This window comes from Mytilus californianus, unplaced genomic scaffold, assembly GCF_021869535.1.
Source record: "Mytilus californianus isolate M0D057914Y unplaced genomic scaffold, xbMytCali1.0.p SCAF_7, whole genome shotgun sequence".
In the NCBI taxonomy this organism is placed as follows: Eukaryota; Metazoa; Mollusca; class Bivalvia; order Mytilida; family Mytilidae; genus Mytilus; species Mytilus californianus.
The window spans coordinates 5,801,588-5,824,007 of NW_026262723.1; the positions used below are offsets into that span (position 1 = coordinate 5,801,588).

Sequence of the window (22,420 nt, forward strand, 5' to 3'; positions counted from 1 at the left end):
TGATAATTATAGAGCAATTACTCTCATCAGTTGCCTTGGGAAACTTTTCACGTCCATTATTAATACTAGACTGAATATTTTTGCAAATGAACTGAATATTATATCTGAGAACCAGACTGGATTCCGTAAGGGCTATTCTACACAAGATAATATTTTTGTATTAAACGCACTTATTGAACTGTACTTTTCTTTTGGGAAGAAACTCTTTTGTACATTTGTGGATTTTAGAAAGGCATTCGATACTGTTTGGCGTACAGGGCTGTGGAAAAAATTACAAAAAAGCGAAATTAAAGGGAAATGTTTTAAAGTTGTGTATAATATGTATAGTGGAATTAAGTCTTGTGTTCAATTTAATGACTCTCAGTCAGAATTCTTTCCATGTCTAACAGGTGTTAGACAGGGGGAGAATTTATCGCCTTTTCTCTTCTCGATCTTTTTAAATGATCTTGCAGACTATTTTTGTCAGCTAGATGGACTGCCCTTAGAAATAATTAAAGAGAAACTTGAAAGTGAATTACATATTTTTTATAAAATTTTTATTATATTATATGCGGATGACACAGTCATCTTAGCAGAGAGTAAAGATAGTTTACAAAAAGCTCTTGATATATTTCAGTCTTATTGTTCATTGTGGAAACTACAAGTAAATGTAAATAAAACCAAGGTTATTATCTTTTCTAAAAGAAAAGTAAACCACAATTTCAGTTTTACATTACAAGGTCAAATTCTTGATATTGTAGATACATATCCTTACCTTGGAGTTATTTTTAAATATAATGGTACATTTATTGAGACTAAGAAAAAACTTGTAGAACAAGCAGAAAAGGCAATGTTTTGTGTTTATAAACTTATCAGAAATGAGTCTTTACCTGTTGATATCCAATTAAAGCTATTTGACTCGATGATAGAACCAATTTTATTGTATGGATCCGAAATTTGGGGATACGAAAACCTTAAAACTATTGAGCAAATCCATTTGAAGTTTTGTAAAAGAGTACTCAAAGTAAGGAACACTACACCAAATTTTATGGTTTTAGGTGAACTTGGAAGATTTCCCCTCGAAATTAAAGTCAAACTTAGAATGGTATCATTCTGGACAAGACTTGTACAAAATGATTCTAAACTAAGTAGTATTTTGTATCAACTGATGTTATCCTTACAAATTAAAACTAAATATACCTTCAAATGGATTAAATGTGTAGAAACTATTTTTAATGAAGTTGGAATGAGTTACATTTTTAAAAACCAGTTTGTATTTTGTGATAAAATTGTTGTGAAGCAAATTTTATGTGACCAGTTTATACAAAAATGGTATAGTTATATACAAAACTCCTCCCGTGGCCTCTTTTATTCGATATTCAAAAAACAGTTTTGTTTGGAAAATCACTTATTGAGACTTAGTGAATTTAATCGAACGTGGCTAACCAAACTACGTACATCTAATTTACATTTACCTATAGAAACTGGTCGTTGGTACAATATACCAAGGGAGGAAAGAACATGTAACTTATGTACAAATGGTATTGGAGATGAATTCCATATTTTGTTTATATGTAAAAATGAAAATATTGTGTCATTAAGAAACAAATACATACCTATGTACTACACAGCTTACCATTATCAAGTTTGAAGGTTTACTGTCTTATTGTAATACTGAACTATACAAAAAGCTATCCTTGTTCATCAGAAAAGTTAATGTATTTCTTTGATATATGTCATTTCGATCCATATGTGTTGTATATCTTTCTGCATAATCATTCACACTGTTTGATGCTAATGAGCTATGTGTATTGACTTTAATATGTTTAATTGTTCTTCTGTCATGTTATTTACATATACTGTATTATATATTTGACCTCATGTTACACGTTTAAATGTGTCTGAGTGTTTTCTAATAAATCGTTCAATCAGACTAAGAGGATCTTAAATTGTACATGCATCTCTAAGATATAATGATCTATAATGTTATGTTTATTATCAATGTTATACTTTATATCTAAAATATAATTTCATAACTTTATTCCATATGATCCCCTACAATAAAATGTCTTTTTGAAATAATCATTTATTGTAGATTTAAAGTTAACAACCATACTGGTGTCTTAACAAAACGAGAAAATGTCATATTGGATTATGAGAAAATTGACGAATATGTGTTGGTACTGTTGGCGATAGACGGCGGCGGCAACCTCCAATCAGCTGAAGTTGTTGTAAGACTCGATGATATCAATGACAATCCGCCAGTATTTTTACAGTCCTTTTACAATGGCGTTATAAAAGAAACTGACAAAAACTTCAAGATAACTGTTAGTGTATGTATATGTTAAGAACACTTATTATACATGACGCGACGAAGTTTGTGAAGACATAATGTGGTCAACTCGTTTATTGATTCGCATTTCATTCCGTCCGTCATACTTTTTGTTTTTTTTTCAGGTAAGGCCCTTTATTTGGACATTTAAATGAAAGTTTTCACTAATCAAAACCACGAATATTGGGAACCATTGTGGCAGGGGGTTGTAAAAATATCCCAAATCGATTTTTGCCTACGGGATATAGGCTTTAGTCTAAATCAGATCTCTTTCAAATTTCCATGAAAGTTTCATTCTTAAAGGTTTTGATGAGCTTTTTAGATGATAACAAAAATCGAAATATGAGACCAATTCGGAAAAAAGGACCATATTATAAATATATCTCTTTATAAATATATTGCCGGGATCATTTTTTTATCCAGTCCTCTTGCAATGTGATTAAAAGATTTCAATTGGATATCCATTGACGAGTTTGATAACCAATTGAAATGGGATCCATTATTCGGGGCGGAAATCGTAAAAATATATTACATGTACTTATTTGTTTTTATGGTTTGACTTGGGTCTATACTTTTCATTAGACTACATACAACGAAAACTCTGTGCAGTCTAATCACTTTACGCTATTCTCCTTATGATGAATTGTTACGGTATGTGAGCTCGTATTCGTAAGAACAGTTTTGTGTGTTGCAAATTTTTTTATGATATTCAAATATTTAAACTGTTTAAAATTTGCAAGAAAATAGAAAATTGAAACTTTATTTGTTTTATCACACCACAGGGTTTGCTCTTATAAGAAAGAAGATGTGGTATGATTAACAATGAGACAACTAGTCTATCCACAAGAGACGACCAAATAACACAGAAATTAACAACTATAGGTCACCGTTGTTGCGGTTCTCAATTAGACTTATTGGCTGTTTTAATGTATTGATTTCTGATAATTGTTTTGTATATCCTTTATTTGTTATTTCTGTGGTTTGCTTTTTCTTTCACGTCTGCATATTCGCTTGAATGGTTTTTCTGTAATCGATGTTTGACAACGAATGAATAATGATACTATTATTCATCTTTCAGGCATTTGACCGAGACCAAAGGAATACAACAAACAGTCGAGTAGAATTTGCTTTGATTGACTCACCGTTCAACATGCAAAATAATTTCACAATCACCACAACATGGCAAAATGAAGAGTTTTTAGGGAAAATATCTTTGAAAGAATCTCTGGATTATGAAAAACTTAATAAAACGATAATCGAATTATATATCAGGGCGAAAGATTTTGGCAGTCCCTCTTTAAGTACCAATACAACTGTTATACTTAATATTCAAGTAAGTCATTTATCTTTTTGTCTTTATGTCTTTTATAGCTTTGATTTAATGCCTTCTTATAAAAAAAAAACGTGTTTTTTGTCATTTTGAACATAGTTTGCTCGAACATAAACCATATTTTCACAAACGTGTTTTTTGTCAATTTTCACGATACAATTCATAGTTTACGTATTATCATATCAATAATTACTGTTATATGAATCCAATGCAACAAAATGACATCTCATAAAGAATAACTCAACAGTCGTTGTGGGAAATATCCTGTGGGGAATAAGTTGTTGCTTATTTAGTTCAAATCATGAAAAATAATGATAATCAAAACAAAATAACGATTTCGAGATATTTCAGGACAAAAAGAAAGAAGTTAGTGTGCAAATAATCAATGTTTATTATTTTTGCAGGCAAGTGAAAACCCTAAATATCATTGCCTTTGTGGATCAGCTTTGACGGTAAAGATTCGTTATTTGTTTCAATACCTTGGTAGTAAAAAACAATATCTTGTCGTAGTCATGCTGTCTTTATTTTTTTAACTTTTACATGTACTGTAAGTTTTAATATATTTGGAAAAGCGTAGGCTGTTAAGTTGGGAATCAGGTTAGTGTAGCCTGGTATGATGACATGTTTTCTAATGAAATGAATTTGAAATGTTGCATCATTTTTTTAAATAACAATGAGCTTCATGCACACAAAATTGGTGAATGTCTTCACGGATAAAGATATATGAGTACGAAAGTATCTTGTGCTAATTTATGCAGATTAGGTATACAAAGAAGATGTGGTATGATAGTCAATGAGACAACTCTTCTCAAGACAGCAAATGACACAGAAATTAACAACTATAGGTCACCGTACGGCCTTCAACAATGACTAAAGCCATACCGCATAGTCTGCTTTAAAAGGACCCGAAATGAAAAATGTAAATCAATTCAAACGAGAAAACTAACGGCATAACTAATGTTTACAAATTAAGGAAAAGTAAATATGTAACACAGCATGTAAAATCTATATACAATTATTAACATGGGAATAGAGACCAATATAAGATAGAAGTGATATTTTTCTTTGTGTGGTGCTCTAGGGGAAAGACGTTTTACTTGAATCCTATGATATATGTATTACTCGTGAGTTATCAAGAACATTCAGCACTTTATATATATATTTATTAACGAATACATCCGGATAATTAAAATAATCATTGATAGTGTTTATGTATATTTTTTAGTCACTTCTTGCAGCAACAATGACACCTACATGTAACACCACTAGATATCCTCCAGTACATGAAATTGCAGAAATAGAAAACTTTATTTTCAGATACGATCCAAGTTCTGTAAGCATAGGTTGACAATATTATATAGTTTGTTGAAATCAAAGCTGATCTCGGCAACGGATTTCAAAATGTCTTACAACTATCTTTTTGTTGAAGACTTACGTTGGAATTAAGATGTCTCTTTATTTTGTCTTTTTTAGGGGTTGTTGTCTTAGTAACTAATACCTCAAATATATATATTCATCAGAATAATTTTGCAAAGTTGTGAAATGTAAAAAAGAAGACGTAGTATGGCGGGGTTAAACATGTCAGCGGGAGCCCAACCCTCCCCCTAACCTGAGACAGTGGTGTAACAGTACAACAAAGAACAAACTATAAAATCAGTTGAAAAAGCTCAACTCATCAGATGGATACAAGTAGAAATATATCTACCAAAAACACAGAGCTTATGTGGCCGGGTACTTGTAAATCCCACCAACAAAAAGACACTAAGCACAGATCAAATGTCAACTTGAAGTATCACATACCACATCTTCCTATATCTCTATATACCAGTCAACATTGTGTTATAATCTTAATCACAATAAAAACAAATAACTATTTTAACATAGAAAATAAAAAGTCGTATGGAGCAATATGCGCAACAGATTTTCCATTGGGGGTAATAGTAACGTTTTCTTCTGTAGCTCAGTCCATATCGTAAACTTGGATATGTATGATGGCTGGTTTCGAAGCTGAGACATTTTTACATATGTGGTTAAATTTTCGGGGTACGAAGTGAGATTAATTTTTCCGTAAATTAGCATACCCCGAAAATCCTTTCGTGATGCGTCTCCTTGTGGTAAAAAATCCCTTTTTTCACACAATAAGTTCTTTGAAAATTTAATACTTTGAATACATTTAACAACTCCATAGTTTTTACACATTTATTCTTTGGTCCTCCATTTTTTAAATCATCACAAATGGTTAAGCTCAGTCACTTGTTAAAAAAGGAAACATGTCCAATATTACTACACAGAGACTTTTTGTGTTTACACACAACTTTTGTTTTCCTCATCTGGAGGCGCATTAGGGATATTGACCCATATAGACACACTATAGACCAAGTACATGATCGAAAATGAAAGACAAGAATTCAAAAATGACCATAGCACAATAATACAATGGTGGGATGCATAAATACCAAGCAATGTGGTATGAGTGCAAATGAGACAACTCTCCATCCTAGTCACAATTTGTAAAAGTAAACCATCAAAGGTCAATGTACGGCCTTCAACACGGATCCATGGCTCACACCGAACAGCAAGCTATAAAGGGCCCCAAAAATAACTAGTGTTAAACCATTCAAACATGAAAACCAACGGTCTAATCTATATAAAAAACGAGAAACGACAAACACTTATAAGCCACATCAACAAAAAAAACAACCACTGAACAACAAGTTCCTGACATAGGACAGGTGCAAACAAATGCAGCGGGTTTAAACGTTTTAATATGCCCCAACCCTCATACTAATCTGAAACAATAGACTAGCATCACAACATAGAAAGAAACTATAAAATATCAATTGAAATAGATATACCACGATAGTTGACATGTTTACCTATTACATATACAAACATATTAAACAAATTATGATTTGTATTTTTTCTTTGTACAATGTACAAACAGTGCTTGTACTGTCACGAAATAGAAGTTCCTTTATAATATAAGTTCCAAAAAGAAGAAATATTCTGTAATAGTATTTCCATTCGGCAAATATTACAGTATTTAGATATCAGAAGATGTGGTATGAGTGCGAATGAGACATCTCTCCATCCAAGTCACAATTTGTAAAAGTAAATCATTAAAGGTTTTAGTTTTAAATAGTAAATCATCAGTTGTTCCTTACGGAATAAAGAATATAGAATATTTATTCCATCAGGAACAGATTTTATGACATTGTTTATAACAAAGTTTATAGGGAACTTCTGTAAGGCGGAACAAATATACGTTGACAGTACAAATTAAAATTTGGCTAAAATTCACTTATAATTTGAACAATGTCTACAAGTACAATGTACTATGTCGGTTTGTTATGCTCAAACATTGTTGATTTCTATGCGATTCTCATACAAGTTAGAAGTTTCGCTAGCTACAAAAACTAGGTTTAATCCACCATTTTCTAAATAAGGAAATGCCTGTACCAAGTCAAGAGTATGATAGTTATTGTCCATTCGTTTGATGTGTTTGAGCTTTTGATTTTGCCATTTGATAAAGAACTTTAAATTTTGAATTTTCCTTGGAAATCAGTATTTTTGTTATTTTACTTTTTTCAATAAGAATACTGATACTAGTTCCATGTTCTTTTCATGTATTAAAAGACTGTTAAATCAATTGCAAGTTATCACCTATTATAAGTATGGATGTCTGGTATGTCGGTTTGTATGTTAATGTTTTCTTATTTTAATTTCTTTTGCGTCAAGTAAAAAAAATAGCATCTAAGCAAAAGTAAAAGCACCCTTAGAATTCAAAGGAAGTCACAAATTTTGGACCAAATAATGAATGATCATATAGTATATACATATGACTAAAGCTCAAATGTCCTTAAAATTATGATTTCTTGGTGGTTTTCTTTAGCTGAGGTAGTCAAAACCCTGCCAGCAAATGAAAGATGAAACTTAAACAAACTGTTCAATATTAGGTATAGTTTATATTGTTCAAAAGTAGCAGCCTCGTTGGTCTCGTAGTTCCGTGCTCGCCTCGAGTGTGGGAGGTCTTGTGTTCGAATCTCGACCTGGTTAGACCAAAGACTTTTTTTATGGTATCTGCTATTTCTCCTCTAAGCACGCGATATTAAGGAGTCAGAGCAAAGACTGATCTACTCGGATTCATGCACAATAATGTGTTCGGGTTAGATGACATGTTTTCCTGCGGACTCTTACCATGTGAACAAAGCAGGGTTTATTTTCATATAACATGTTCCCATCCTGAATATGCATTTAATTTGCCGCTAGACGTTAAACAGCCATCCATCACAATCATCTAAAAATTACAGTTTCCCTATACTGTTAGAAAATAATGTTAAAAAGTGAAAACAAGGAATATCTGTTTCACAGACGTGTTGTTTAGGTCTAACGTGGCGCTGTTCAAGTGTACAAGTGTGATAATTTGCTATTTTCAGATTTTTGATTTGAGCACCGCTGACGAGAAACTAATGTTCGATATTTGCAAATGATGTATCAAGTACGCTTCCGTAGTTGTTTCTTTTTTTTGTTAACATGTATATGTTCTGATTTTCATAGTTGTTATTTTGTTTACATGAATATGTTCTGATTTTCGTAGTTGGTATTTTGTTAACATGTATATGTTCTGATTTTCGTAGTTGTTATTTTGTGTATATATGTTTTGATTTATATTATACAGCATGTAATGGTTGCAATAACACATCATAAATGTTATGTATACAGAATGTCAGATACAGAGTCAGTTGATGTTCACACTTCCCATGGTCTCCATCAACTTGAGGTATGATCATTGTAAATTACTTATTTTCTCTGACTTCCCTTGAATAGTTGTTAGTTTGATCTAACTCTTGATTAACCAACTTAACTAAAGTGTGTGACCTTAAAAAATCAAATCTTAGGGAATAATTTGTTCTAAAAGCTCAGTGTTCAGTCCAGCATGTCTGTCAACTATTAGAAATGTATTTATATGTTTACCTTCTGATTACAATTTTGTTAATGTGACCAAACATGTATAGTAGACGTACGCCTTTGAGACAGATAACAAATTCGCTGCTTAAAAATATAATTTCGTTGTTTGTATCCAAATGTAAAAGTCATGTCCGCTGAATTGTTTGAAAATATTAACCAGAATGCTTTAGATTCTGAACCAGCAAACGACTTGTACGTCCCAGCTTGCGTTTAATCCGTAATACAAAACCATAAACCTTATATAAATCAGTCGCATATTCGATAGTTGCAAATTCAGATTTTATATGTACAAATTAAACGTATTTATGAAAAACTGAAGGATTTCTATTTGTTTCTTGTATAAGTTTGAGCTTGTGATAGTACGATAGCAACGGATTCAGCGTGATGTTCAACTAAAGGACGTTGAATGTTGTAAGAAGGACGCTTTTAAACAGAAAATAACAGTGTCTCACGCTTTCATTTACAAATGAAATATTTCAAATATTTTTTTTAAAACTGTGTCAATATCGATAACACATACTTGAAAATTTATTTTGACATGAGTTTTTGTTTTATATACATATATATGTCGATTTAAATTTTGTAACAGTATTTTTTAAACTGATTTTTACTCTAAAAGTTAATATTAGAAATTCCTTTATATTGTATTATTTTAACTGATGCTGCATTATTAAATAAATCTCATGTAATTAAAATCTGCTAAACAGTATCTGTATACAATTTTTCTTTCAATTTCAGACGAAACTTATTACTATGGTAGATAACACATCTGCAGCATACGTTACAATGTCACATGATGAATTAACCGCCCTGAGCAAATCCTCAGCACGTACGTGTAATCGCGTTGGATGGACAACGCACAAATTAAATAAAGCAACTTAAGAACGTGGCTTATCATTTGTGATAATACGTTCTTGTTGACAACTCTTGTATTGATGCCATGGAAAACTCCCTTTGATATTGAAATAAACAACATCAATAATAGCTATTCTTTTCACTTACACTCCAGTTCTTTTGTTATACTTCATATTTTCTATTTCTGAAACACGTCTAAATTGTATAGATCTGTTGTTACGAATAACAATGGATTTTGACCACAGGGTGTGACGACCAGGTTTCTTCGAAACCCCTGCTTCTACATCCCGAAAACACAGCCCATCGTTATTCATAACAATAGAAATTGGGTTTTTATAGCACGAACAGAAGAGATTACACATAGTGTTCACTACAAGTTGTTTCAAGACATATTTAAAAACAATATATTTCAGGAAATTCCAATAGCGAAAAAATATTTAGCATCTATTTTGAAATTTTAATAAAAATAAATCATTTTAAATACTCCATTGCTTGAAGCTAAAATTTTAATCCCATATGGCAAATACTTAAAGAACATAAAACATTAATATATTATAGTATTCATTTGGACTAAGTCTTAATCATTAAACAGATATTAATGTTTGGATTGTTGAAGACAAATGATGGAACCCCGGGGCGGATGCAGCCATTTTTAAAAGGGGTGTCAACCCAGAATAAACGAGTGGTTCCAACCATTTGTCCCCATTCAAAAAGTAATGATAGTTCAAAAACGGGGGTTTCAACCACCATACCCCTTGCATGGCCCTAAAAATGGGGTTCCTGTATATGATATATGTAATTTTGTTTGTTAAGCGTGTCCGGTCGTCGGGTTTCTTTTCCAGACTCTCAGTATGTTCAAATATGAATGTTTGTTTAATTTTGAGAAGGGGGTGCTTTTACGATAAAACCATAGCATGTAGATAGACATAAGAAGATGTGGTATGAGTGCCAATGAGACAACTCTCAATCCAAGTCACAATTTGTAAAAGTAAAACATTGAACATGTATAGTTCGAAGTAGGGCAAAATTTATGATTACCTTGATGAAACTGATACAAGTTGAACTTAGTACTTTGGAATATAAATATTGCGTTATTTTCAGTCTCTTCTGCCAAATCCAAACTCTGGCTCAAAATGTCGTCCGTCTTATACCCGTCCATATCGACAACTCCATACAATGAGCAAGGTGCATTTTATTTGTAATAAGAATGCACGATGCGGCCAACATTGACCTGCTTGTTTATAACAGCACATGCATTTAACGGGAATATGCAAAACGGCAACTTTGACATTTGTAAAATTTACTCGCTTGTCAAAGTTTGAATGAGATCGTCAAAGAAAGGTACCAAGGGGGTTTCATTTTTCTTTTTAATCATGGTTTGAAATTGCCAATAAAAAATTCTATCAGTTCTTTTGTATTGAAAATTCTATAACGACAACAAAAAAGATTAAGGGAAAAGTGCAAGAGTCCTTTCAGTTTGTCACATTTTCCGTATTACATATTCAATATTACATATTCAAAATGTCAAAATTAAGACCCAAAATGTGATAAAGTATATTTAAACAAAACGCATCTGACTAACAGGTCGAACAACGGACGTTCTTAAACCCTGCTGACTGCCAAACATTTACTTGCCATTCAACCGGGTCTGTGTGCACTATATTTTGCAATTTAACTTGCAAAACCCAGAATGTTGTATACCTTCTTCAGAGTCGATGTGGCATGCAGTATGTTGGCTAGACAGAACAGCCATCTAGCAAACGCATGAATGGTCATCGAAGTGACTACACCTGCAAGCCCGACCTCCCCGTGAGTCGTCATTTGAGATCACCTTGGCACGCAAAAGCTGATCTCAAAAACCTTACCATCACTATCATAGACCACAACGAGGGTTGGTCAAGGGCCGACAGACTTGCCCGGGAAAAGTTTTGGATAAGAAAGCTTATTCCTCCTCCATTGAAAAAAATTACCAGCGTATTGGTTATTGATAATTTGTATAGCATTCAAGATTTTTATTTCAGTTTGACTACCACATGTCAAGATAAGATTCATTTTACATCTTACTGATGAAGGATATTAGTTATCCGAAATATTTAAAATTTGTTCATGATTTAATTATTTTTTGGTGATGTTGTACCCTTTTAGACTTGTTATATATTATATTGTGTAGTGTACTGTATCATAATTTTATGATCCATCGCTCCGTTAGATTATCGTTGTCTATTATTCAGTCATTTTATATAAATAAGTCTAAATTGAAAACAACGTTCATACCTATGACTGCGTTGGATAAAAGCCGCAATTTTTATACGTGTGCATGCAAAACAAATTTCTTGGTAGAGAGGTCTAAATACAGCACAAACAACATTTTCCAAAAGACCAAAAAAGTCAAAAAGTATATTTTAACAAAACGCATTAGACTAGCAGGTCGAACAACGGATGTGCTTAAACCCTGCTGACTGCCATTGATATCTTATATATATAAACATATAAAAGTGCCGGTTATGTGTGAGCCAAGGCTCCGTGTTGAAGACCGTACATTGACCTATAATGGTTTACTATTATATATATATATAAGTCAGAACTTTATAGAAATAAGATGTGATATGATTGTCAACGATACACTACCAAAATAGAGACCAAATAAACTGGACATCAGCAACTATAGGTCAATGAGCGACCTTCAATGATGAGCAAAACCCATACCGTAATCATATAAAAGTGCCGGTTATGTGTGATCCAAGGCTCCGTGTTGAAGACCGTACATTGGCCTATAATGGTTTACTTTTACAAATTTCGACTTGGATGGAGAGTTGTCTCATTGGCACTCATACAACATATTCTTATATCTAATGGCCAAATGTAAACATAGGAAAAAAATTTTAAAACGCCATGATATGCGATTTAACAATAAATGAAAACAAATATATAACGGACAGCAACCACGACAACTACTGATTTAAAGGACTTGGGATACGCATGAACATTTGGAATGTGGCGGGTTTAAACATGTTCGCGAGCACTCAAACCTGGGATTGTGGTGTTACAGTTCAACATAAAAACAAACTGTAAAATAATCAGATAGAAAAAGCTCGAATCGTGCAGACCGAAACGAAGCACAAAAATCAGCTCACAAAAACAAAGTAAGAAAAATACGCAACAGTATATACATACCTCGAAGTCGAAGAAGTACCGATAAAGCAAATTTCAACGATATTTCTACTGTTTTAAGTTGATACGCTTTAAGAATAAATCTTTTGAAAGGTTCTCTATCAATGCTGCGAACAAATAATGTGAATAAAATGCACTTTGTTTGATATGATAAGGTCTGTTTTAATACTTTCCTTTGTGAACAAAATTACCTTTTAAAGACGAATGTGAAAAACATAATATGTTTTTTTATGCCCCCGTCGTTAAGTTTTAACCTTATCCGTCTATACTTCCGTCCGTCTGTACGTCCGTACGTCCCAAAATATCGTGCTCTAACTTTAGTTTGCCTCAACCAAATGTTATGAAACTTATACACAATGATTATAATTACCACAAAAGACAGATCAAGTTTGAAGTTTATTTGCGTCTCTTTTATCGTTCTAGAGTTATACCCCTTTACAAATGAAAAAAAAAGGCTAGATTTTTCGTTTCCGTTCTCTAACTTAAGTTTACCTCAACCAAATGTTATGAAACTTATGCACATTACTTATTATCGCAGAACTCAGATCAAGTACAAATTTGGTACAAAATTTGGGTAGCATCACTTTAACCATTCTTTAGTTATATCCCTTTATAACTTTATATGATATACAAGCGGGGGCATCATCATTCCCCATTTATTTTATATTTGATCATATTTTTTTCATTTCTGTAAGACCACTTTTCTAGAATTCTTTCATATTATCCTTCATCAATGCGGCGTTTACACAGTGCCGATAATGGCTAACGTTTAAAATCAAACAGCGTTACGAAGTATTCTAAATGATCTGGAAATTCCTATCAATGTATTAATGCAGTCGTATACGCTCGTAACATAGTCGTTCTAATTCGAAGTGGTCCGGAGAGTTTGGTCAAGCACTCAAGACAATTATATGCGCCCTGTTAGACCTCAGTCACATATTAAGGATTATTACTTCCGTTCTTCATAGAACCATTTCTGATCAAAAGATTGATCAATGTCCTGCGACTTGTGGTTGGAAATTCAAAATTTATCTTACAATTTGTGAAAGCATCTTGGTAAACTTAGAAACAGCAAACTAAATAGACGATAACATTCATTGGTTGAGGGATTGCTTAAATAGATGTTAAAAGAGGACAACCAAGAGGTAGCATATAAATTGTCTTTCCTCTTAATCGATTAAGCAAATTTAATACCCCGAATGTACCAAAACATATGAAAATATGGTCACAGTTTCTCTGTCTGAGAGTCCCAACTCCCTTGCAAGTGTCATCTATTTGGCTTTATTTAGTGTATCAATACTCAGCCACGTCTTTTCGGGGTTGCAATGTTAAATCCAACGTCCTGTGTAGGAAAAATGTCACGTTAAAGAAGTCCAATCCTTGCAACATTTATTCTAGAAGGCCTTCTTCAAGGCAAAATTCTTTAACCATTATACCTTCCAGTGGCGGTCGAAATTCCCACCCTTCATTCAGGTAATATTTCATATCTATTAGACTTGCTGTTAATTTGCTCTCGTCCTGAATATGCATGAAGTATTTGCAACTGTTCGTTAACCAAACATCAATATACTAAATCTTGTATGCACATATTTCAAGTTCAAACAATCATATACGCCTCGTCTTATCGAGCAATAAGTGAATACAAAGGTAATAAAATGTATTACAAAAAAGCAGACATTGAGGCCCAGAACCCTATCCAAATACAGGTTATATCAGTCTTTAAAACAAAGTCATTCGAATAAAAAGTCACTCGGAACGAATAAGACCTTAATGGATAAGGCTCCGTGTAGAAGGCCGTACTTTGACCTATAAAGGTTTTCTTTTTACACATTGTGACTTGGATGGAGAGATGTCTCATCGAAACTCATACCACATCTTCTTCTTTCTATTGGTATATTGTACAGATACCACTCTATTGTTAAAGGCTACATAGGTTGTCTTTTATCTATGTTTTTGGGTATTTTTGTTGTTTGGTTGCTATCTCATTAACGTATTGAAAAATATCTGTTATTCATACTAAAAGTCAATCTCAATAAAAACATTTGTTTTACAAAACAAGTTCTCAGAATACTTACAGCATAAAACAAAGCCTTAGACGTTGCGCACGGTATTGGTGTCTCTTTGAAAAAATGAGGTGGATGGCGAGTTATTCACATTCAAGCTCTTTTCCTACTCAATAAATATCCATGTCCTACATATCATTCGAAAGGAAAGAAACAAAAGAAATCAATAGAATAGATGATTTTGTGCTTTGTATATTAATTAAAGAAAAACTTTGCTCATTTCGAGGCCTATAACGTCATTTTAGGGGTGTCCCGCTGTTACAGTTTTGTTTTGTGCGCGTCTTTGAAATCACAGTGCGAATTAATTAGTAGGTTAAATGTGAAAAAAACAGTATTCTATACCATCTACGACAAATGGCACCTTAGACGTTTTGAAATGTGAGTGAAAGAAGATTGTCAAAAGCGTTGAGATTGTCAAAAGCGTTGAGATTAGAAAGAGAAAAAATGTCCCATTCAGCTGCTCAGTTCCTAAAAAAACTTTCTGCCTTCACTATCATAAGATATTATAGATGTAAGTGGCTTCTTATAATATCAGAAAATTTATACATGTCCTAAAGAAGCTATCTGAAGTCATCACTATATAACTGTGGTCTTACTTTTAAAACATCGTCAGTTTTCGCGTGTCCAATAAAATGTCCCAGTGGACAAAATGACACATAGAATAATTCGGATGCTGTTTATTTAACAAAATTTCACTTGGTCCCTAATTTTTAACACCTTTTAATTCATATGAAAGGAAAATACATTTAATTTCCTCTAAAATGATATGATATATATTTTTGTTTAAGTTGCAGGTAGAAAATACGAAACGATCTGAGATGTCCAATGAAATGTCCCAATAACTGCAATTTCTCGTTCACGTCATGATAACGTTAAACTGTACATGACTTTTCTTGTATATTTGGCAAACAATTAATTTCATGAAATGGTCTGATCTATATTAAACAAAGTTCTTGTTTAATATGCATCAAAGTAGATCAGCATTGTATTAAAGATTTAAGATAACGAAATATTTAACTCAGATACTTGATAGGGACCAGGCTCTGGGCCATAAAAGTGAGAAAAGTTACATTTGATCACAGTGTCACTTATAAAAAGGGAACATACAGTGAAAATGAAAATGCGATCAACAGTGAGCTCATCTTATCTATTTTCCCCCTCAGTCAGATTATAAACGATTCAAAATAAACACCCTGACCTTCTTTCCTAGCGTTACTATAAAACGAATCGAAACTATATATATGATTCATATAGAGCCGGTATTTTGTTTTCATACTTGTATTGTGAGCTCCATGTAATAGTGCAAATATATGAATGTCTGTGCTCTTTTCACAAAAAATCTTGCGCCAAAAATTTGTGTTTACTGCGAGTAGATCAATCTCTATAGTCATCTACATAGCAACGTGTATATGAAGGTTATTAATTCTAGAAGTAATGTGTAGCAGGATGGAGTTTGTTGTCTCGAATCTCCAACAGAACAGAATTACCTGCTATATAGGCATGAGATGCCACGAGGTTTTATATCTTAATTGAAACTTGTCATTTACATTAATTTGAGAGAGAAAAAAGCAAATAAGCGCTCACTGTTAGGGTAATTTGTCCCACAAATATGATGGATTGCACGTAAACATGTAGCAGGCTCCATTGTATTAATTTACAGACAATCCTATGTATATTTTAACCTAGTTTAAGCACCCTTTCGAAAAAAGTCACCATGCACTCTACGCCACATTTCCCGAAATTTCTTTCTTCCTATATTTTTTTAAAGCGTATATTTTTAGGGAAGTTAAATATTCTTTGCATGCATAACCAATTTATAGAAAAAAGAATATCAAATACTAATAAACAAGGTCATATTTTTCTCTGACTGTTAATGACGTCCTTTCACTAAATCCATTGGATGTTGGATGTGTACTGATTGATATATGGTCTTAGATACATGATTTTTATTAGTTCTTATTGGCTTTGAACTAGCTGTCAGTAACTGCGAGTACTCTCAAATCTGTACATTGTGTCTTTTGTTGTAATGGAAGTAAAAATACCCTGCCACGTCCGGTCTGTGTTTTTGTTAAATGTTTTTATGCTTTGTATCGATTTGATGAGTTATAAAATTGAGAATGGAAATGGGGAATGTGTCAAAGAGACAACAACCCGACCAAAGAGCAGAAAACAGCCCAAGGCCACCCATGGGTCTTCAACACAGGCTCCTGACTAAGCCATTTTCAACTGATTTTTATAGTTTGTTCTTATGTTGTGCTGTAACACCACTATCCAAGGTTAGGGGAGGGTTGAGCGCTCACAAACATGTTTAACCCCGCCACATTCTGTATGTGCCTGTCCCAAGTCAGGAGCCTGTAGTTGAGTGCTTATCGTTGATTCATGTCTGTCATATTTGTTTTTCGTAAATTGTTTTGTTATAAATTAGGCCGTTAGTTTTGTCAATTGAATTGTGTCATATTTTTCATGTCGGGGCCTATTATAGCCGACTATACGGTATGGGTTTTTCTCATTTTTGAAGGCCGTACGGTTGCCTATAAATGCTTACATCCGCTTTATTTAAACTTAAGTGGATAGTTGTCTCATTGGCAGTCATACCACATCTCCATATTTTATATACTATATTGAACACGGTGTATGTATAAAAAATTGACATCATATTTTCCTGTTTTTTTTTAACAAATAAATCAACCACAAAATGTCTGCTATGTGAATCTGTGGTTCTCTCCGAGCACTATGGCTTCCTTCAACAATAAAACTGACCACCACGATATAGCCAATAGTGCTGAATGTGGCGTTACTTCACCAAAACAATCAATCAACCAATCTGTTGTGTGAAATTGCTCATTTTTTTGTTTATAGTAGATCTATTTTTTTATCTTCACAGAACGTCACAAAACATGACTGGACTATTGCGTTTTATACTAAGTCTTCTAAAAACAAAATCAACAACTGAAACCGCCGAATCCGAAAAATAACCCGTTTGAAAACGGTCTAAAAATGTCAAAGAAAATTAAGTGTAAAACGATACCCAGTTATATGTTGAAATTGGATTGTATTCTTGGTCCATATTACTTTCTATCAGAAAACATTAATCCATGTATATTTACGAGAGCATATATTAAAAAAAATATATATGAATTTTGTTACATAAAAATTAGAATATTTTTATAAATCGGATTTCGGCCTGCAAAATGTGGTTAAATTTTGGTCTATATAAAAAGGGATATAGTTTCCATACTTTGCCAAATTTAAAAATAATAATGCACAGTATGGATCGCCGACCTTTTTTAAGCTTAAGTTTGTAAATTATCATATTTTGTAAGGATTATACATGGAAAAGGTACATTTATGTGAATAAAAAGAAAACTAAACGTTAAAGTTTAAAATAATATATATAAATGAGACGATAGCTCTTGTAATGTGCTTTCCGGTGAGGATTATTTGTCCGGTTTTAACCCGATAAAATATGAAATATGAATTATAAACACTAGTATAAGCCACACTTTATGAAAAAATTAATATAACGGACCTCTTATGAATCAAGTGTTGATAAAATGAGATCATGAAAAGAATATCAACTACTTTCAAAGAAAAAAATTAAGAAGCATTTGAATATTAATGTAAACTGAAAAAAGACACATTCAGGGAGAGAAATTTTTAAATAACAATAAACAAAAAGAAACGTATAATAGGAGAAAGAGACAAAAATAAACCACCAAAATATTAAACATTTCGCTCGCCAAGATTGAAGAAGTCTTGCGATAAAGAGAACATTGCTAAATTCCAAGAAAAAGAAGAAACTGATAATACACAAACAGTGAAAGAAAATTAAGAAAATAAGACATCGAAGTTTATAAACGAAGACATTCATTGTGATATTTTGGAAGCACGCTCGTCCTAAGAGTACAGAGGTAGTATCAATTTTTCCCTGCATTTGTTTCATTCATTGTATCCAATAAGTTTTAAAGTTTCAAAACATTCATATTTTGAAAATGAAAGACGCTAAATAATATACAAAAAGATTTTAAATCATGTTACATACATTCAAGAAACCAACATGTTATTCAGTGCTAATCATTGCTGTTGAGTATAATTTTGACACAAAAATACAAATGTTGCACGAGTATTAAATATAAGATTTTAATTCTATGGAAATTTGGATATCATCAATGTTTGCATTTATAATTATAATTTATAAATGCAAACACCGACTTGAAAAAACAAAAATATATAATGAAACAACTTTGGAAATCTCTGCAAAAGAATACTTATTAAAGAATGTAAATTCTACGGTTACTTTAAGTGGCATTTTCACATATATTAGTAATATCTTTATTGTCATATATAAGACTTCTGCCCATTAGTTCTAAAGACTGTTTTATAAAGGAGCCAATATTTTTTAACATGTTCCATGATAGAGGGGTTTAGCATTTCTTTTACTTTTTGTTCTTGGGTAAGAGACATAAAATCATGAGAAGGTGAAATAATTTCAAAAAGATTATCCCTTAGTTTTTTTGTTAATTTTACATTCAAGGACGAAATTAAAAGTGTTTACGCTTGAATCGTTCTTTAGAACAACGTCAAATCCTCGTTTTATTGAGAACGTCGTGTAACGCTCAGTGGTACCAATACCGTGCGTAACGTCCAACCTATTTGCTTTTCTACGGGACCAGGTGGAATTTTATGCGCATGAGATATTCATGTATACCTTTTGCTAGCGTAATTTATTTATTTATGTGTCTTTTGGGCAGAATATTCACTTGTAACTAATCTTGATCAAAGTTCTTTATTCTAGTTATTGTCCGGCAAACGGTCATCCTGAAACATTTTATTTTTTTATGCTTTGAAAAGGTCAACTAAAAATGTAACATTTAATAACAGATGAACCGAAAAAAAATGTTAGATGATTAAATCTTACTAAAAAACAATAGTGGGATAGAAAACTTAAGGCGATAGTGACAAGTCAACACATGTAAGATATTTCCCTTTCTTATTATAATATGAATGAATGGAGATATGTGATGTATGTCAATATTTGAGGTAACCCAACAACAAAACATTGTTTTCTGTTTATGTTGTATTGGATTCCTTCATACGGTCGTATATGTTATTTTTGAAAACTAAGTTGTTTGATAATCTCATTCCGTCAGCTATTTTCGCCGGATATTAAAAATAAATTATGTGTATTTATTTTCCTTGATAGGTGATTTAACATTAAATCTAACAGTTACCTTTTAAAATGTGTCAAATAGAATAAATAAGTGCATTTTCATAAAATGTGCGCTCTCATGAATCATTACAAATCGATTGAACCCTTTATCCATTATCGAACACGTGGTTAGATAACAGACAAAATACGGATAAGTTCAATTAATATTACAGGTGACACGCCTGAAAATTCATGTGCACGTAAAACTAAAATTGAAGGTAAATAGCAAATTCACTATCATTATTAAGAGTCATACATGTTACTTGTTAGTACAAAATGCGGTTCTGTTTTAGACATTATTTTGCTTAGCTTATGTTTATTGTAATCAATTACATTGTCGATTGCTTCCTGTTTGTGTCTGTTATCAACAAAGTTATGAACAAACATTCCGATTATTGTTAATCTTTATAGATTGTTCATGATCAAATACTTGTCATTTTATCTTTTGTCTTTGGCCAACTTAAAAGTCCGTCACTGTTTCCGATTTAGGACAGACCGACACAAAACACCTTATTTTTAAACCAATTATTTTCCTCCTTTTAAAAACAAGGTTTCATCGTTAAATGAAGTTAAAAGAAAAAAGAAAATTTGTATATCGAAAATATAAGTTCCTACTTATTAAAAATAAGGTGATTTTTTTTTTCTCATTCAGAGATCTTCGAAATTTACATGATTATGATAAAACAAAAATAAGTAAAGCGTTGTTACTTTCTTATCTATTTATTATTTCCTTTTGGGGTTACATATTTGATTGACTTTTGATCTGGCCAACATTGCGTCCTTCTTTCTTTTGCGTCGAGTTCCTGGTAATCATTTTTATATTTTGACGTCATAAGTAAACATAAAAACCAGTTGAAATTAAGAAATTAAGATTTTGAAAAGGGCATTTTAATTTACACATACATATGTTCTAAATCATTATTTTATTTTCATAAAACGTTGTTCTGTAAATTGTGTTTGGTCATTCCTTTTATCTTCTTGGTGTATTACCTAAATCATTATGTAAAGTTAGTGTATGTAAATAAATTATTATGCAAGAATACATGACTTTTTTACATGTTGTAAATGAGCTGCGTGGAATAGAAATCGACCTTATGCAAGTGCACGTATAAGACTGTGATTGATTTTAGAATATTCTACGTTTTGTAGGGTTCTTATTCCAACTCAATTTTCAAACAATTACAAACATTCCGTAGAGATTTTTTTAACCCGAAGTTGGTTAACAGATGTATTTATATTCTTTTACATGAGGTCGATTTTTATCCGACGCATCTTAAATGTTGTCATACTGTATTGCATATTTGTTTCATGAGCTTAATTTTTATTTTCTGTGAATTTTCTCCCTGGATGGCTAGTAGGTTTTGATAACTATACTGGATTCAAAGTAAATACAAAAACATTGTGGCCTGATAGGCTATACCACTGTGTAGTAAAGATATGGAATCTGTTCACTAAAACTACATCCTGAGTGCTTTTAATCTTTTAAAAATTCCGTTTTCCGAGTGTATTTTTGTCTGAAAGTATACATAATTAGCGATTACAAAAATCTTCTTTATCTGGTGCTTTGATACTTAGTGTTTTTACAATGTATCGTAACCGTTCATATTCCGGCTAGATAGTCATACATGTACAACAAACGCATCTTATGATGTACTTGAAAATATTATAGTCATAAAGTTGTATATAAAAACTAATGTTACAAAATGTAATAACCTCTCTGTTGATTTAATTTATTGAATATTTAGATATCGTAACCATTTACAAATCTATGTAATATAATGGGTATCCTTAGTAGTTGACAGTCTTAATTTTATTGTGTAGAGAATAGAAACGTACAGACGGGTACGTGGATACAGTGGAATGTATCATTGTTATGACGTACCTGATAAATGTTATAAATCAAGAATAAGGTAGAACATTTATTAGGTGAAGGTATAGAGAAAGCAATTTTATACCACGGAATGCCTTTCTCATAACCAAAGAATACCACTTTTATAATCATATTACCCTTTTGTTTTATTAATTTTACCTTAAGATAGAAGAGTCCTTAAGATTACTTGATGTGGAATTACGGAACAAAGTATATGCAATAATCCTATAAAATAACAGACAAATCTGGATTAAGCTAGCTTCTAAAATCCCGAATACCTAAACATTATATATATGCTATGGGCATATTAATATGAAAAAAATTAAACATAATCTGTAAATTACCGCACGTATCTACTGGACAATGAAAGGTTTGATAATTCGTTTGAAGCAAGATTATATTTAGGAGCATCTTATATGGTATTTAAAGGCTTCTGAACGTTGGTATTCGTGAAGGTACCAAACACGTTGACTTAAATTAATTTGGCTCGTTTAATTTTCATAACATTTTAACAAAATATTTACTTTGTCCCTTTGACAAAAAATATAAAAATTTCAAAAAACTTGAACCACACACTTTATCGGAAAATTTTCATTGGATATATAGCAGTTTGACGAACACTAATTTTGATCATTGAGAAGCT

General features: G+C 32.1%; 1 protein-coding gene across 1 annotated transcript; it reads left to right on the top strand.

The window, feature by feature from the left end:
• The first annotated feature begins 3,395 nt into the window (after positions 1-3,395).
• On the top strand, positions 3,396-9,574 carry LOC127708125 (uncharacterized). Its single transcript, XM_052212968.1, has 5 exons — positions 3,396-3,644; positions 4,046-4,093; positions 4,867-4,974; positions 8,320-8,421; positions 9,348-9,574. The coding sequence occupies exons 1-5, from the start codon at positions 3,462-3,464 to the stop codon at positions 9,489-9,491; spliced, it is 585 nt and encodes a 194-aa protein (XP_052068928.1). The 5' UTR covers positions 3,396-3,461; the 3' UTR covers positions 9,492-9,574.
• The last annotated feature ends 12,846 nt before the right edge of the window (positions 9,575-22,420 follow it).

Coding starts and splice junctions, on each gene's coding strand:
- LOC127708125 (XM_052212968.1), top strand. CDS start 3,462: ATGCAAAATAATTTCACAATCACCACAACATGGCAAAATGAAGAGTTT. Junction 3,645..4,045: donor CTGTTATACTTAATATTCAA/GTAAGTCATTTA, acceptor TTATTTTTGCAG/GCAAGTGAAAACCCTAAATA. Junction 4,975..8,319: donor TCAGATACGATCCAAGTTCT/GTAAGCATAGGT, acceptor TATATTATACAG/CATGTAATGGTTGCAATAAC.